The 19,664-nt window shown below is 37.7% G+C and overlaps 1 protein-coding gene across 1 annotated transcript in view; it reads right to left on the bottom strand.

Moving 5' to 3' along the window:
- LOC133646226 (tyrosine-protein kinase fyna) overlaps positions 1–19,664 on the bottom strand; it is an 89,763-nt gene that overhangs the window by 39,579 nt on the left and 30,520 nt on the right. Inside the window, exon 2 of the mRNA XM_062041387.1 lies at positions 6,898–7,157. Coding sequence (XP_061897371.1) covers positions 6,898–7,147 — 250 coding nt within the window. The 5' untranslated portion in view covers positions 7,148–7,157. The remainder of the gene's footprint in view (positions 1–6,897; positions 7,158–19,664) is intronic.

Raw genomic sequence — 19,664 nt, forward strand, 5'->3', positions numbered from 1 at the left:
AGTATATATATAAAACATACACACGTACACTACCGTTCAAAAGTTTGGGGTCACCCAAACAATTTTGTGGAATAGCCTTCATTTCTAAGAACAAGAATAGACTGTCGAGTTTCAGATGAAAGTTCTCTTTTTCTGGCCATTTTGAGCGTTTAATTGACCCCACAAATGTGATGCTCCAGAAACTCAATCTGCTCAAAGGAAGGTCCGTTTTGTAGCTTCTGTAACGAGCTAAACTGTTTTTAGATGTGTGAACATGATTGCACAAGGGTTTTCTAATCATCAATTAGCCTTCTGTGCCAATGAGCAAACACATTGTACCATTAGAACACTGGAGTGATAGTTGCTGGAAATGGGCCTCTATACACCTGTGTAGATATTGCACCAAAAACCAAACATTTGCAGCTAGAATAGTCATTTACCACATTAGCAATGTATAGAGTGTATTTCTTTAAAGTTAAGACTAGTTTGAAGTTATCTTCATTGAAAAGTACAGTGCTTTTCCTTCAAAAATAAGGACATTTCAATGTGACCCCAAACTTTTGAACGGTAGTGTGTATACAGGTATGTATATATACACTATGAATGGGTGGCCAACTACTTTTGGCAATATAGTGTATACACACACACACACACACACACACACACACATATACATCTATACATACATACATATATATATATATACATATTTTAAATCTGTAGAATGGCAGCTTTGTCACCAACATTTTTTCTGACAATTCTTGCAGCATATTACTGTAAATGGAAAAATGGTACGACTTTTTTTTTTTAATGGTAAAATTCTGGCGACAGAGCGGACAGTTTTTTTAAATCAGGAAATGTATGTTTTGTGGTGTATTACTGTAAACAGACAAAACGTTACCACATTTTTTTTTCTTATTGTTACATTTCTTATCATTTTTACTAGGGCTGTGAATCTTTGATTCGATTCAATATCGATTCTTGGGGTCACGATTCGATTCAAAATCTTTTTTTTTTTCAATTCAACGCGATTCTCGATATCGAAAACGATTTTTTCCCGATTCAAAAGGATTCTCTATTCATTCAATACATAGGATTTCAGCAGGATCTACCCCTGTCTGCTGACATGCAAGCAGAGTAGTAGATTTTTGTAAAAAGCTTTTATAATTGTAAAGGACAATGTTTTATGAACTGATTGCAATAATGTAAATTTGTTTTAACTATTAAATGAACCAAAAATATGACTTATTTTATCTTTGTGAAAATATTGGACACAGTGTGTTGTCAAGCTTATGAGATGCGATGCAAGTGTAAGCCACTGTGACACTATTGTTCTTTTTTTTTTTTTTAAATAAATGTCTTATGATAATGTCAATGAGGGATTTTTAATCACTGCTATGTTGAAATTGTAACTAATATTGATACTGTTGTTGATAATATTCATTTTTGTTTAACTACTTTTGATTTGTTCTGTGTCGTGTTTGTGTCTCCTCTCAATTGCTCTGATTATTGCAGTTCTGAGTGTTGCTGGGTCGGGTTTGGTTTTGGAATTGGATTGCAATGTTATGGTTTTGCTGTGTATTGTTTTGTTGGATTGATTAATAAAAAATTAAAAAAAATTAAAAAAAATTTTAAATTAAAAAAAAATAAAAATAGATTTTTTAAAAATGAGAATCGATTCTGAATCTCACAATGTGAGAAAAGCGATTCGAATTCGAATCGATTTTTTCCCACACCCCTAATTTTTACAATGTTCAATTTAATGGATGACTTGCTTTTAAATCATAAGTCAATCAGATATTTGTATTCTAATGGAACATGTTTGTAATGTATGATAACTTAATATTTGTTGTATTATTGGGAAACACAAAACGGATAGTGCATTATTGTTAGAGATAATAACCACTTTCCAACATTAAGTCATACAAATGTAATTAACATTACATAATTAAGATAACATTATTATTGCAGATTCATACATAAGTCAAGCAGATATTTGAGTATATATTTCTATTTTACAAGATAAAATGTAAGGTATGACAATATAATCTGTTACAACATCAGATAATATTGAATACAAATATATACAATTTGCATGAAGTACATGTATTTTTTTCTGTCAAAACAGAAAGAACGAACACATTTAGTAAAACAAGATAAAGTACTTTTTCTGACACAATTTTTCTAGGCTTTCGTGGGCCTCATAAAATGACCTCGAGTGGGCACTCAATTTGACATCTGCGATATTCATGGAAAAAAGATACGATTAAATAAGCTCTACTTTATCCTCTTTTTCGGAAATGTTTATTTGTGCGAATGAGTCCACGTGATGCTCCTTAATGTCTGAAACAAATGAACCATACCATGTTTGTTGTGACGGACATGCACGAGAACGTCCCGCAGCTCTGTGGAGCGTCAGACGCAGTAGGGAAGCCATTTCAAAGCCAAAAGGCGAGCGGTCTTAAAGAGTTAATGCAAAGCTTCTGGCTATCACGGGGGGGTTGGGGGGATGGGGGGGATTCAGTTACTGGAGACAAATGCCAAGAGCCTACATTTATCACCTTACCTAGACTTTAACTGGCTTAAAAACTTCACAGTCAATGTGATGGTTTCTGCAACACTTGACAAGTCCCCAGCACGGAGCATCCTCCCAGTGCTTTAAGGCATGAGGTCCAGATTAAGGAGGCAAATCTCATTTATCTTCACTGATCCCTACATCTGCTAATAGGCCTGGAAGTGTCAAATACGATTTGATTGTCTGAGATGTGCATCATGGCGTAGTGCAGGAGCAAACACCATTGCTGACATGGTTTTTCAGTTCAAACCGAGGCTAAGTTTGCATTCTCCTCACATTTTCTTGCGGTTATCTCTTCTTTATATATATATATATATATATATATTTTTTTTCTATTAAATTTATATATGGGGCTGACTCCACAGAAATAGATGCAGAAAAAAAAGGGCTGTGGTTGACATCAAAGTGAGAGTTAGTGATAAACATATAGTGCATAAATTAAGATATAAAAAAAGAGAGCGAGCCTGTGCGTCTCTTCTCTGTTGCTCAGATGGGCTTAGTGGAACTCCAGCAATCATTTGGGTCACCCCGTTTTCCATTAACTCTTAGCTGGTGGACAGCCATCTTCCGCCAGGCTCGATGAATGTATCGGGGCACGACAGGACTGGGCGGAAAATAGGAAAAAGCAAAACGTCTCTGATGTGATGGGGCTCATTTGAGATCATTTGCGGTAAAAAACAAAACAAAAAAGAAAAACTAGGAGAAAAGTAGGGCGATGATTTCTCCATGCGGCACCGAAATTGTTAAGGGTTACAACGTGGCGCCAAATGTAGGGCTTGCTGACAGACCGTATTTCATTTCACTTTAGTAAAGTCAACAGTTTTTGCTCGGCGGTCCTCTGCCAGAGAGGCTGTTTGGCCTTTCGGAAGTGGTGATAGTGGTATTAATAGTAACAAGAGGCCACCATTTTGGTTTGCAGACTTGGGTTTGAGTCCTGAAGTGTTTTTTGTGGGGCCTTTTAAACCATTTTTAAAAGACACATTTTAAAGCTATCAAAACATTACAGTAAAAAAGACACAAAAGACACATTTTAAAGCTATCAAAACCCATCCATCCATCCATCCATTTTCTACCGCTTATTCCCTTCGGGGTCGCGGGGGGCGCTGGAGCCTATCTCAGCTACAATCGGGCGGAAGGCGGGGTACACCCTGGACAAGTCGCCACCTCATCGCAGGGCCAACACATTACAGTAAAAAACAATCAACTGTGAATAAATAGAGTGTGATAGATAGATATGCTTACTTTCTGAGAGGCCTATGGTCTATTTACCAGTCCAAGGACAGCCTCGTTACTTATGGGTTACAATGGTAATGGAAATGGAAATGTGAAAATAGGAGGTTCACAAGGCTGAAAATTAAAAATGATAATGTTTTTCCTAAATTTCAACAAAGATCTACACTGCAAAAATACAACATACATAATATTTAGTGGAGATGTACAATATTTAAAAAAATAAATAAAATGTAAGTACCAATGATTGTCACACACAAACTAGGTGTGGTGAAATTAACCTCTGCATTTGACCCATCCCCTTGTTTACCCCCTGGGAGGTGAAGGGAGTAGTGAGCAGCAGCGGTGGCCGCGCTCGGGAACCATTTTTGGTGATTTAACCCCCAATTCCAACCCTTGATGCTGAGTGCTAAAAACCGTATATGTATATTTTCATGCTTCTCAAGGCAACCCGATAACCTATTTTTATCTATCATTCTTTAAATTGACTTTGAACTGAAGTTTGTGCACACCTTTCTTTGCAGCTGCCTTTGGGGCAGCTTCTTTAGCAGCGCAGGTGTTTTTCATAGGCTTACACTGTACTTTCTACTAAAAGAGACGTTGTCTGGTATGTTCACTATGCTATACATATACATATATATATATATATATACATATATATATATACATACACATATACACACATACATATATATATACATACATATATACACTAATCTATAGGTGCCAACATACATATTTATGCACACACACACACACATAAATATATATATATATATATATATATATATATATATATATATATATATATATATATATATATATATATATATATATATATATATATATATATATATATATATATATATATATATATACACACTACCGTTCAAAAGTTTGGGGTCACCCAAACAATTTTGTGGAATAGCCTTCATTTCTAAGAACAAGAATAGACTGTCGAGTTTCAGTTGAAAGTTTTCTTTTTCTGGCCATTTTGAACGTTTAATTGACCCCACAAATGTGATGCTCCAGAAACTCAATCTGCTCAAAGGAAGGTCAGTTTTGTAGCTTCTGTAACGAGCTAAACTGTTTTCAGATGTGTGAACATGATTGCACAAGGGTTTTCTAATCATCAATTAGCCTTCTGAGCCAATGAGCAAACACATTGTACCATTAGAACACTGGAGTGATAGTTGCTGGAAATGGGCCTCTATACACCTATGTAGATATTGCACCAAAAACCAGACATTTGCAGCTAGAATAGTCATTTACCACATTAGCAATGTATAGAGTGTATTTCTTTAAAGTTAAGACTAGTTTAAAGTTATCTTCATTGAAAAGTACAGTGCTTTTCCTTCAAAAATAAGGACATTTCAATGTGACCCCAAACTTTTGAACGGTAGTATATATATATATATATATATATATATATATATACATATATATATATATATATAGACGGATGGATGATTAATCTATTTGTCCATATCTGGTTATTTTCTGTTTTACATGTTCTATCTACACTTCTGTTAAAATTAAAAAACTTTATACAGCTCTTGTACTTGGTATCGTTACAATCAATGTCTGTATAGTGGACCACCCTTTTGTTTACATTCAGGAGCTGGCCTGTTGTTAGCGGTTAGCTATTGTATCCTCCTACAGTGTGTAGTGAAGCATGTTTAGCAATTCCTCGTCCTGCAGAGATACTTGTAAGAAACCGTTTAATTGTTGCTATGGAGGTGAGGATTTGTGATTTAGAAGTAGCTAAAACACTTCGTAGGGACTTTAGCCGCTAGCTACGTTTTACAGCACCACTTGCAGAACGGCTGTTTATAGCGCCTTGTACTTTGTCGTTAGTTTTTTACCTTGGTTGTTTTGTCATTATCTTTTAACTATTGTATCTGTATATTGTAAAGCAATTGGCCGCTCTTCTGTCTTCACACTGTTTCTGCTTGCAAGTTCTGTGTGTGTGTGTGTGTGTGTGTGTGTTGACTATCATGCGATGCGGCACGTATACCAGCAATGTCACCACAGCGCGCCTCATGTCAATGAAAACAAAGTAAGTATGGGGAACATATTCTAAGTAACAAAGACTTAATTTAGAGTTATTTGGACACTAGGGGAACATATTCTAAGTAATAAAGACTTAATTTAGAGTTATTTGGACACTAGGGGAACATATTCTAAGTAATAAAGACTTAATTTAGAGTTATTTGGTTACGGTTAGGGCCAGGGTTAGAGGGTTAGGGTTATAATAAGGCCAATGCCGAATAAGGCATTAATAAGTACTTAATAATGACTAGTTAAGAGCCAATATGTTACTAATTTGCATGTTAATAAGCAACTAATTAATGGTGAATATGTTCCCCATACTAAAGTGTTACCATGTTTTATTACTGGTGCATAAAGTGAACCGTGCATGAACATCACCTTGTTCAAACAACAAAACCAACACAGTGCATAAACTCACAACAAATTACACACCTGCAAACCAGTCAGCTGTTGCCGTATCCGTAATACGCCGATAGGAAGAAGTTTGTATTTACACGATGAGTCGGGTGTGTTTTGACCTCCTCCGAACCCCTGAGGCCGACTCACCGAACCCCTAGGGTTCGATCGGACCCAGGTTAAGAACCACTGGGTTAGAGTGTCCGCCCTGAGATGGGTAGGTTGTGAGTTCAAACCCCGGCCGAGTCATACCAAAGACTATAAAAATGGGACCCATTACCTCCCTGCTTGGCACTCAGCATCAAGGGTTGGAATTGGAGGTTAAATCACCAAAATGATTCCCGAGAGCGGCCACCGCTGCTGCTCACTGCTCCCCTCACCTCCCAGGGGGTGGAACAACGGGATGGGTCAAATGCCGAAAGTAATTTCACCACTCCTAGTGTGGGTGTGACTATCAGTGGTACTTTAACTTTACAACATTGTGGCTTTCAAGGCAGACTTTTGGATTCTAAACACATTTTCACAAGCTTTTTTAATTGGAATAATAAACTAATTGCATATGCTTATTTAAAATGGTAGTAAAAGTCGAATAAAACTAAATTAAAACGGATTTCCATCGATGGCAGGATGAGCTTTCATCTTTATGAAATCAATGAACATCTCACCTGTTCCTCCTCGGGACCGCAGCGTGCCCGACTGCGAGGACGAGTGCACGCCTCCAAAGACGGTGACCCCCTGCGTGGCGGTGCTGTGGAAGTTGTTGTAATTTGGGATGGTGGTGACCCCGAAGTTGGGGGGGTAGTGCTGCGGCGTGGGGTCGGAGCCATAGCGGTAGCCCGAGTTGTGCGAGAGGCCGGCGTCGCGCTCGTCGGTGAGTTTTGCTGCTTCTTTATCCTTACATTGGACGCAGCCCATTCTCTAGGTTCTGTTGGCACACAGAGGGGAAGAAAAGACAGATTGGAATTAGGAGGAGCGAAGGGAGGGGGGGTAAAATAATAGCTCAGAAACCATCTCCAGTGGGGAAATTATGATTCAATGTTCCATTATTTCAGCGCTTCCTCCGAGGCTTGGAGCGAGTCTTCAGAACAATCTTTCAATTAGTCTGAAATTAAACACCATACTTTAAGCTGCACAACTAATTATACAGTAGAACATAATGTGGTGGAGCTCAGCTGTAGCCAATGTAATTCTGAATGCACCATCCCGCAGCAACATTATGATTGTGCTTGCACCATCTAATGACATCCGATATAAGAGCCGTGATATTAATTCTACCTTCAAAGGGGTTTTAATATAAAAACTTAATTTCATTTACAGTATATAGCGCTTTTAAAGACTCTTACACATAATCAAAATAAAGCATGATCATAATCATAAAAGCACATACAGTATATATATATATATATATATATATATATATATATATATATATATATATATATATATATATATATATATATATATATATATATAATATAATATAATACAAACCCTGTTTCCATATGAGTTGGGAAATTGTGTTGGATGTAAATATAAAGGGAATACAATGATTTGCAAATCAATTTCAACCCATATTCAGTTGAATATGCTACAAAGACAACATATTTGATGTTCAAACTGATAAACATTTTTTTTTTCGCAAATAATCATTAACTTTAGAATTTGATGCCAGCAACACGTGACAAAGAAGTTGGGAAAGGTGGCAATAAATACTGATAAAGTTGAGGAATGCTCATCAAACACTTATTTGGAACATCCCACAGGTGAACAGGCAAATTGGGAACAGGTGGGGGCCATGATTGGGTATAAAAGTAGATTCCATGAAATGCTCAGTCATTCACAAACAAGGATGGGGCGAGGGTCACCACTTTGTCAACAAATGCGTGAGCAAATTGTTGAATAGTTTAAGAAAAACCTTTCTCAACCAGCTATTGCAAGGAATTTAGGGATTTCACCATCTACGCTCCGTAATATCATCAAAGGGTTCAGAGAATCTGGAGAAATCACTGCACGTAAGCAGCTAAACCCGTGACCTTCAATCCCTCAGGCTGTACTGCATCAACAAGCGACATCAGTGTGTAAAGGATATCACCACATGGGCTCAGGAACACTTCAGAAACCCACTGTCAGTAATTACAGTTGGTCGCTACATCTGTAAGTGCAAGTTAAAACTCTGCTATGCAAGGCGAAAACCGTTTATCAACAACACCCAGAAACACCGTCTGCTTTGCTGGGCCTGAGCTCATCTAAGATGGACTGATACAAAGTGGAAAAGTGTTCTGACGAGTCCACATTTCAAATTGTTTTTGGAAACTGTGGACGTCATGTCCTCCGGACCAAAGAGGAAAAGATTGTTATAGGCGCAAAGTTGAAAAGCCAGCATCTGTGATGGTATATTAGTGCCCAAGACATGGGTAACTTACACATCTGTGAAGGCACCATTAATGCTGAAAGGTACATACAGGTTTTGGAGCAACATACGTTGCCATCCAAGCAACGTTACCATGGACGCCCCTGCTTATTTCAGCAAAACAATGCCAAGCCACGTGTAACATCAACGTGGCTTCATAGTAAAAGAGTGCGGGTACTAGACTGGCCTGCCTGTAGTCCAGACCTGTCTCCCATTGAAAATGTGTGGCGCATTATGAAGCCTAAAATACCACAACGGAGACCCCGGACTGTTGAACAACTTAAGCTGTACATCAAGCAAGAATGGGAAAGAATTCCACCTGAGAAGCTTAAAAAATGTGTCTCCTCAGTTCCCAAACGTCAACTGAGTGTTGTTAAAAGGAAAGGCCATGTAACACAGTGGTGAACATGCCATTTCCCAACTACTTTGGCACATGTTGCAGCCATGAAATTCTAAGTTAATTATTATTTGCAAAAAAAAAAATAAGTTTATGAGTTTGAACTTCAAATATCTTGTCTTTGTAGTGCATTCAATTGAATATGGGTTGAAAAGGATTTGCAAATCATTGTATTACGTTTATATTTACATCTAACACAATTTCCCAACTCATATGGAAACGGGGTTTGTATTATGTTTATTGTTTTTGGTTGAATTTTGTGTACAACTACACTGCCTTTGACGTCGAAGAAGCAAAAATATACACCCAAGTTCGATATAGTGTGGTCCCATATGAAGCGATATTCTACACAACGCAATTGTGCCATGGACCACAAATGTTTGCCCGTTTATATCGTGGTTTTTTCCCCACCATAGTCAATCGTGTTGTTTTTCCCCAAGTTATTGCGTTTTTAGCAACTGATACCTTAAATCTTCATGAAAGTCTCCAAAAAAAAGAATTTTACCTCATAATGCACCAAGTTTGAACTGTTATGTATAATAAATAAACTTCTTATTGAACAAACTTAAAGACAGTAAAATTAGTATATTACTACTTCCACAAACAACACAATGTATCAGGATAATGAACATCTTGTTTTCTTCATTAAACTTGGTTTGGGCCCCCAGCTTACTCAGAGACCCTAACAAGGACAAGTTAGGCGTCAACTTTAGGTGCCAAGCATGCCAAATGATTGTACAAATTGCTTGGTATGCCCTTTGATCACAAACTACGGTAATCAAGACTGAATAATCAGCTCCTCTGCTGGTTACGGCTGAGGAGTGCACTTCATTTTTCCTTGGGTTATGCAACTTGGTGTATAATGTGAGAAAATCCAATCCGACTCCGCCATTAAAGGCCTTTTACAAGCTGTACTTATATCGCCTTATTTTCGAGCAGCACAACCGCACTTGCTAGAAGACTTTACATCCCGCCAAGGCATTTACAAGTTTGGCGTGCACTTTAATTTTGTTTCTTTCCCTCCGCAATCAGCCACAGTCCCCAGTTCACCAGCCGCCTCGCGAAGGAAGGCCGTGCAGGGCGTACGACCTCGCTAACCCTGTTGCACTGTAATCGACTTTTTTTTGCCAATTAAAAAGTGTCTCCCTTAAGGACCAAGTTAAAGGCATACTGAAATGAGATTTTCTTATTTAAACGGGGATAGCAGATCCATTCTATGTGTCATACTTGATCATTTCGCGATATCGCCATATTTTTGCTGAAAGGATTTAGTGGAGAACATCGACGATAAAGTTCGCAACTTTTGGTCGCTGATAAAAAAGCCTTGCCTATACCGGAAGTAGCGTGACGTCACAGGTTGTGGAGCTCCTCACATCTGCACATTGTTTACAATCATGACCACAAGCAGCGAGAGCGATTCGGACCGAGAAAGCGACGATTTCCCCATTAATTTGAGCGAGGATGAAAGATTTGTGGATGAGGAAAGTGAGAGTGAAGGACTAGAGGGCAGTGGAAGCGATTCAGATAGGGAAGATGCTGTGAGAGGCGGGTGGGACCTGATATTCAGCTGGGAATGACTAAAACAGTAAATAAACACGAGACATATATATACTCTATTAGCCACAACACAACCAGGCTTATATTTAATATGCCACAAATTAATCCCACATAAACACCTCCCCCCTCCCGTCCATATAACCCGCCAATACAAATCAAACACCCGCACAACACACTCAATCCCACAGCCCAAAGTACCGTTCACCTCCGCAAAGTTCATACAGCACATATATTTCCCCAAAGTTACGTACGTGACATGCACATAGCGGCACGCACGTACGGGCAAGCGATCAAATGTTTGGAAGCCGCAGCTGCGTACTCACGGTACCGCGTATCCAACTCAAAGTCCTCCTGGTAAGAGTCTCTGTTGTCCCAGGCCAATGGTAAAGCTTGACTGTCATCGTTCGGGAATGTAAACAATGAAACACCGGCTACGACGTAGCCGCTACGTGTTTGTGTTGCTGCAGCCGGCCGCTAATACACCACTTCCCACCTACAGCTTTCTTCTTTGCTATCTCCATTGTTCATTAAACAAATTGCAAAAGATTCACCAACACAGATGTCCAGAATACTGTGGAATTTTGCGATGAAAACAGACGACTTAATAGCTGGCCACAATGCTGTCCCAAAATGTCCGCTACAATCCGTGACGTCACGCGCAAACGTCATCATACCGAGACGTTTTCAGAAGGATATTTCGCGGGAAATTTAAAATTGCACTTTACTAATCTAACCCGGCCGTATTGGCATGTGTTGCAATGTTAAGATTTCATCATTGATATATAAACTATCAGACTGCGTGGTCGGTAGTAGTGGGTTTCAGTAGGCTTTTAAACTAACGCTCATTAGCCTCGTCTAACTTTTAAGGTGATGCAGATGTCAGTGATGACAGCACAGTTGTATTTCATCAACATTACCAGCTTGTTGAATTGGGCAACAGGGTAATTAGTTACAGTTGCGAAGGATGGAAGGATGCCAACATGAACAACCAATGCGTAAAAGGCCAACGTCTGCTATTTTTCAAAAAGAGTAAATACGTTTCAGGTCACTCAATAGTGTATTGGAAGTGTATTGTCCAAAATCTAGCATTGATTTTGGAATTTAGACAGTTTAAAAAAGCGTTTACACCCCAATGTGTCTGTAGCTTTAATGCTTATGAACTACTGTCTCAGAGTGTGAAGCGCAAATCTATCGACTTTTTTTACTGTAACTCTGTACTTGTCCAACGATGCAGTACATCACATACAGTACATGGCAAAAAACAGCTGTCAAAATATAAAACTACATTTTAGGAAAAATTCTAAAAACCAGTGAAATTAAAAGGGAATTGCACGGTTTTTTTGGAATGTTGCCTATCGCTCACAATCATTATGGAAGACATGACGACGGATGGATTTTTATTTAATGCATTCTAAATATAAATACAAGTCTGCTCATTGCGGAGCCAATGGGAGCTCCACTATTTCACCCATAAAATCCAATAAATAACCATTCAAAAACCGTACACAATACTCCATTTACATTTTGTGCCTTGAATATTAACCAAGTATTAGTGATATTGTTATTATGAGCGCTGACGCAGACAAACTATTCATAGAGGTGCTGTGATCACTACCGTGTGTCCTTGTGTTTGCATCATCGAGTGGTCTGCTGCTTCCTTGCTCCCTGTAAATTTTATTGTAGATTACAAATTATGTCTCTCACCTGGACAGAATAAGTCTGAGTAGGTATTCCAACAAGTTGGTACACTTTGACAGCCATTTAGGACCCAATGATGGCCAGAACAACACAAAAAGACGCTTGGTCCGATTCCCCTCACCCCCCATTTCTTTGTATGGATTATGAGACATTCTTCATCTAAATGGGAATATATGAACATCCTAGCAGTCGGCAACCTAATGACAGCACGGTAAGTGACATTGTATTATGTTTGTTAGCTCTCATAAAGTCTGCAGTGAGTAATAATTCAGTGATGAAGAAAAACATAAAGAGCAAAACTTCGTGATGCATTTTTTTAAATTAATGCTTAAAATGATAAAAAATACGTAAAAATTAAAAATGTGCCTGTTACTACATTAAATAAAATACTTACATTGTGTATATAAAACCTTAATGGAGGTGTTTGGATGTTTTTAAGGGCTTTGAAGGTGGAATTGCACGGCTCCCATAGGTTTCAATTATTAGCATACTTTTTATTGCATCTATTTAATATTTAGAATGCAAAAAAAATATATATCATCTATCGCCATGTCTTTCATAATGATTGGGTATGATGGGCAACATTTTTAAAAATTAAGTGCAGTTTCCCTTTAACTAGCTGTACGGACAAATCATTTTACTTGATAAGATTAAGATTAAAGATTAAAGTACCAATGATTGTCACACACACACTTAGATGTGGTGAAATTTGTCCTCTGCATTTGTCCCATCCCCTTGGGGAGCAGTGGGCAGCAGCGGCGCCGCGCCCGGGAATCATTTTTGGTGATTTAACCCCCAACTCCAACCCTTTGTTGCTGAGTGCCAAGCAGGGAGGTTATGGGTTCCATTTTTATAGTCTTTGGTATGACTCGGCTGGGATTTCAACTCCAACCTACCGATCTAGACACCCTAAATCAATATTTGTATATGTAGAAATTAGCAGGACCCTTAAGGCAGAATAAGTATTTTATTTTGAAAGCAAGCATTCAACCTGCAAAAAAAATATCTTTCTAAATTTTTGCATTTTTAAATTAGTATAGAAAACATTTAATTACTGGTATTCATGCTAAAATTAAGATTAGTCGATGACTAAAAATAAATAAATAGCTCTTACAACTAGGGAAATTTTGAGAAATACAATTTCCAACCTTGGCAAATTGCAAATAATTTGCAGTGTACAACAATGTAACATTAAGGAGTAGGACAGGAGGACACACATGTTAGCAACACTAGCACAGCTATGTAAGCTACGTGCTAACACTATGCCTACATTTTAACAACACCATCATGCTAGGTTAGCCTCGTCGCTAAAGAAAAACAGACTGAGCGAACTTACAGCTTTAATGTTTGTAGCTGGCTGGCAGGTAGTTGGCAGAGCTCTGGCTTTATTTTAAGATGCGTAGCAAAGCCTGCTTTCAACTCTACAAAGCTGTCCTTCGAGAAGTGTGGGGTGTATACATAGAAGCTCAGTCAAACAGAGGAAGCGTCTTAAATTCTTGTTTTTGGATTTGTTTGTTGGCGAAGCTACCCGTCACTAACTTTCCCACCAAGCCCCCTTTCCTAAATGAGCTACAATCCCTGGCATGTTCCGGATGACACTGGAGCCTGGGAGTTACAAGCAAAGCAACGCAGTGTGTGACTGGATTCCTTCAGCCCCGTTTAGCATTTACAAGCGAAAACAGCCCAAACGCCTCCACGGCTTGGCTCCATGAACAGCCCTGGGGACTGCAAGAGGGTAACAACACAACAAAGCTGGCTGCATTTCACAATGTACTGGAAGACACAAAACACACAAGACCCTGAATTTCACAACAACGTGTCAGAAAAAAGTAAAGAAAAACATGTTATTTCGGTTTTAGTCCTATGCGACGACTTCATTTAGACTCCTAAATTACTGCAGATTATTACAAGCAATTAAAGTGCATTAAAACCTCCCAAATGTAAATTAAGAAATTGCAACTTTAACAAGGCTGACTCCGCAGAGGACACAGACGAATCACAATAGCAGGCAGCAACAAGTAGTCCTCCTTGACATTTGTATATTCATTTAAACAGCACAATAAGCGACCTCAAAATACCTCCAAGTCTCAAATTTCCATTAAGAAACACAAAAGTTTGAAGATCTCACAACGCTAAATGGTTATCAAAAAACCTGAGTTTCAGCTAGCATATTTTGTTCTTACACCAAAATATGAACTATGCTCATCAAAAAAAGGAAATATGAACTCGGCATCATATGGTGGTAGTGTTGTCAACTCCATGAAAAGAAATAAAAAAATAGGGACACCTTGCAGTAGGGATGGGCGATACCACACTTTTAGGATTCGATACGATACCGATACTTTTTCTTGCATTTTCATCGATACTGATACCGATACCATTAATTTCTTATTGGCAATTTTTGTCAGTCAAAAATATTATTACTATTGTTATTATTTAAGACAAATCACAAGACAAATACAGACCATTTATACCACATTCATTATGGTCAATATATAATAAAAGTAAAATTAAAATAAATAACATAAATATGAAAAATAAATTAAATATAAACAAAAATATACACATTTTCACTTTTCTTATTTCTCAAAATAAAAAGTCTTGGTAGAAAAAGCTTAAAAAAACATTTATTCATAACAATGTTATGTTTCAAACCTCGTTGTGGAAGTAAACTTATAACACTTCTCTGAAGCAAAGTCAATATTTTCCTCATCACAATAAACTAGGATTTCCTTGTCCGATAAACCTGCATACGAAAGACAGTTCCCTGAGAAAATGAACTTGGAAAAATGATCTACAAAAATGTCTGACACCATTACACCTTTAGTGTACTCGAGATATGTCGTCACACGTCACACTTTACTGAAGTCTCAGATTGCTGTTCAGGAAAAGTAACAACGCTGTCGGCTGGCTGTGTGTGTGTTGCACGTTGACGACGCTCATTCGCTGTCTCCTGTGACGTGACTGGGCCAGCTCTAGACTCTGCCAGGTACAGGGGTGTCCCAGCACATAGTAAGTTAAGTAAGTCATCAAAAACATCTGAAAGTGATGCTTGCACCCCCCACACGCCGTTTTTTGGTTTATATCGATACTTTTTTCAGAAAAGTGATGCCAAATGAGTAGCGTGTGAGTATCGATATATCGATACCACAGGATCGATACGCACATCCCTACCTTGCAGGTCTGGTCGACAAAACTTTTATATTGCCTTTTTTATTTGTGTGAAATGATTTTCAAACTATCTACAAAGGTGGAAGGGAGGCAACTTGCATATTCTTGTCTGTTGAATACATTTTAGAGTTCAGTTGCATATTTATATATACATACACACATACATATATATGTATACAGTATGGACATTCATATATATACTAGGGCTGTGCAGTATTAAACTTTTTTCACAATCATTATGAAAAACATGACGGATGGATTTTTTTTTTTAATGCATTCTAAATATTAAATACATTCGATCAAAAGTACGCTTACAGTAGAGCCTATGATAGCCGTTCAATTCTGCCCATAGAGCCCCTAAAAGCATCTAAACACCTCCATTATGGTTTTGTATACACAATGTAAGTATATATGTAATGTCGCAACAGGCACATTTATAATAACATTTAATATTCACATATTTTGATCATTTTAAGCATACGTGGCGCACTAATTTAAAAAACGCAGCACAATGTTTGCTTTTTTTTTTCATCATCACTGACTGTATGACAGCTAACAAACATAATAAAACATCACTTGCTGTACGAGGTCTGCTGTCATTAGGATGCCGACTGCTATAATGTTCATATATTCCCATTTAGATGGGATGATCGTCGCGGAAAAACGACATCTTAAGACATCTCGCGGGCCAACCGTCTTATTAAACTTGCGACGTTTCACAGGCCGGAATGAAGACGCCATAGTTTGGACACCCCTGATTTACACAGATAGTTTTATTTTTAGAATTTACTATAACTCGATCTACAGTATATTGTGATAATTAGTTTTTAAATAGAAGCAAAATGTCAGATTTTAATACTTTTATTATATGATTATATGACCCTTTGGTGAGTTACTCTATCGCCCTGATCATCTAGTGCAGTGGTTCTTAACCTTGTTGGAGGTACTGAACCCCACCAGTTTCATATGCGCATTCACCGAACCCTTCTTTAGTGAAATTTTTTTTTTCTTCTTAATTTATTCTTAATTTATAAATATTAATCATGAAATGATTAATATTATATTAAAGAAATACTAATAAAGATATATTTTACAAACACAACGTTACAGGAATGTACACATGATCCCATGTTTACATCTAATTGTGCAACATGTGAATGTTTTAGTGGGAACTAAATGCGATATCGGAAAAGGGTACAAATTATTACCTAAGCAGGAACCCCACCCAGACATACAATACTAGTACACAGTTCATGAAAAACTATATTTTTTGTTATTGTCATTGTAAGTGGGCCAAAACACTTATTTTAGAAAATAATCCCATGGAAATGACTGCTGTCATTTGATTATAATAATAAAACATCCATCCATTTTCTACCGCTTGTCCCTTTTGGGGTCATTAACTTGGTATTAGTCAGGTTTGGGACAGGTGTGCTGCTGGTGTGGCCACAGTGTGCACATCTAAGTTAAAGTACCAATGATTGTCACACACTAGGTGTGGCGAAATTTGTCCTATGCATTTGACCAATCACCCTTGTTCACCCCCTGGGAGGTGAGGGGAGCAGTGGGCAGCAGTGCCACGCCCGGGAATAATTTTTGGTGATTTAACACCCCAATTCCAACCCTTGATGCTGAGTGCCAAGCAGGGAGGTAATGGCTCCCATTTTTATAGTAATTGGTATGACTCGGCCGGGGTTTGAACTCACAACTTACCGATCTTAGGGCGGACACTCTAACCACTAGGCCACTGAGTAGGTCCACGCATATGGAAAATTAGAGGGAACATTGTTTGGGGGTATCCATAATACGGCGATAGGGAGAAGTTTTTATTTACACGATGAGTCGGGTGTGTCTTGACCTCCGCGGCGGAGGCTCCGCCGAACCCCTAGGGTTCGATCGAACCCAGGTTAAGAACCTCTGATCTAGTGCGAGGATCGGCAACCCGCGGCTCTCAACCCGCATGCGGCTCTTTAGCGCCGGCCTTGTGGCTCTCTGGAGCTTTTTCAAAAATGTATGAAAATGGAAAAAGATGAGGAAAAAATATATTTTTTGTTTTAATGTGGTTTCTGTAGGAGGACAAACATGACACAAACCTCCCTAATTGTTAGAAATCACACTGTTTCTATTAAACATGCTGCAGTGATTAGGGACTATTTGGTGAGCGCCGTTTTGTCCTACAAATTTTGGCGGTCCTTGAACTCAGCGTAGTTTGTTTACATTTACAACTTTCTCTGACTTTCTAAGACGTGTTTTACGCTACTCCTTTTTTGTCTCATTTTGTCCACCAAACTTTTAATGTTTTGCGTGAAGGCACAAAGGTGAGCTTTGTTGATATTATTGACTTGTGTGGAGGGCTAATCAGGAGTATTTGGTCACGGCATTACTGCAAGCTAATCAATGCTAACATGCTAAATAGGCTAGCTGTATGTACATGTTGCATCATTATGCCTCGTGTAGGTATATTTGAGCTCATTTAATTTCCTTTAAGTCCTCCTAATTTGATTTATATGTGCATGTCTCATGACACATTATCTGTATGTAATATTGACTGCATTTCTGATAGTTGTTTGTGTGCAGTTATAGACCCAGCTTGCAAAGATTGTAATAAATCTACTAGAAGAAGACAGTCTACCGTTTCCTTAAACTTGAACACACACATCTATACCTTTGGCATTTCTAAGCCAGTAATTTCCAGGAGTTATCTCACCATCTGAGAAGCCTCCATTTAACTAATGATTTTGAATGTTGGAAAAATGTGTAGAATAAATATTATATTTCAACATTTCTGTCAACAAAGATTTGCGTCAGCCTAAGACACATAGTCATTTTGATAGTAGGCTAATATAGCTAATATAGACACTTACATAATGTGTTGTCTTTATTATAACACTTATACAAGGCTTTTGATTTTTTTGCGGCTCCAGACAGATTATTTTTTTGTATTTTAGGTCCAATATGGCTCTTTCAACATTTTGGGTTGCAGACCCCTGATCTTGTGTAGTGTCACTATCATAATCATAAAGTGTTTTTTTTGTCCTGTCCAGCTACTCCGGCAAATCATATTGTTGATGTAGATGCCCATATTTGCTGTACAGATTTACTCTACCAAAGAGAAGTGTAGGATACTTCTCTTGTTGCCTTATATGTATTTGACTTTATTAAAAGGAATTTATATTAATGTTTGGTCGCAGCAGGACCAAAGCAGGAGGGAATAGAAAGAGAAAATAAGGAAAACAGAGGGGAAAATTGCGGAGACGGGGGGGATAAGACATAGAGACAACAATAACAACAACAGAACAGCATCAGCAAATATAATATATACAAATATGATACAAAAAGTGATAGCAAAGAAGCAGTTAATGAAGTAAATATTAATATTTAGGGGTGTGGGAAAAAAAATCGATTCGAATTCAAATTGCCATTCTCACGTTGTACGATTCAGTATCGATTCAAATTTTTCAAAAATAAATTTTTTTTTTAAATAAAAAAAAAAAGAAGTTTTATTAATCAATCCAACAAAACAATAGACAGCAATACCATAACAATGCAATTCAGTTCCAAAACCAAACCCGACCCAGCAACACTCAGAACTGCAATAAACAGAGCAACTGAGAGGAGACACAAACACGACACAGAACAATCCAAAAGTAGTGAAACAAAAATGAATATTATCAACAACAGTATCAATATTAGTTACAACTTCAACATAGCAGTGATTAAAAATCCCTCATTGACATTATCATTAAACATTTATAAAAAAAAGAAAAAAAAAGAACAATAGTGTGACAGTGGCTTATACTTGCATCGTATCTCATAAGCTTGACAACACACTGTGTCCAATATTTTACACAAAGATAAAATACGTCATATTTTTGGTTTATTTAATAGTTCAAACAAATTTACATTATTGCAATCAGTTGATAAAACATTGTCCTTTACAATTATAAAAGCTTTTTACAAAAATCTACTACTCTGCTTGCATGTCAGCAGACTGGGGTAGATCCTGCTGAAATCCTATATATTGAATGAATAGAGAATCCTTTTGAATCGGGAAAATATCGTTTTTGAATTGAGAATCGCTTTGAATCCCAAAAATCGATTTATAATCTAATCGTGACCCCAAGAATCGATATTGAATCGAATCGTGGGACACCAAAAGATTCGCAGCAATATTAATAATGCGGAAATGACAATGCACT

The sequence above is a fragment of the Entelurus aequoreus genome, linkage group LG03 (assembly GCF_033978785.1).
Source record: "Entelurus aequoreus isolate RoL-2023_Sb linkage group LG03, RoL_Eaeq_v1.1, whole genome shotgun sequence".
NCBI lineage: Eukaryota > Metazoa > Chordata > Actinopteri > Syngnathiformes > Syngnathidae > Entelurus > Entelurus aequoreus.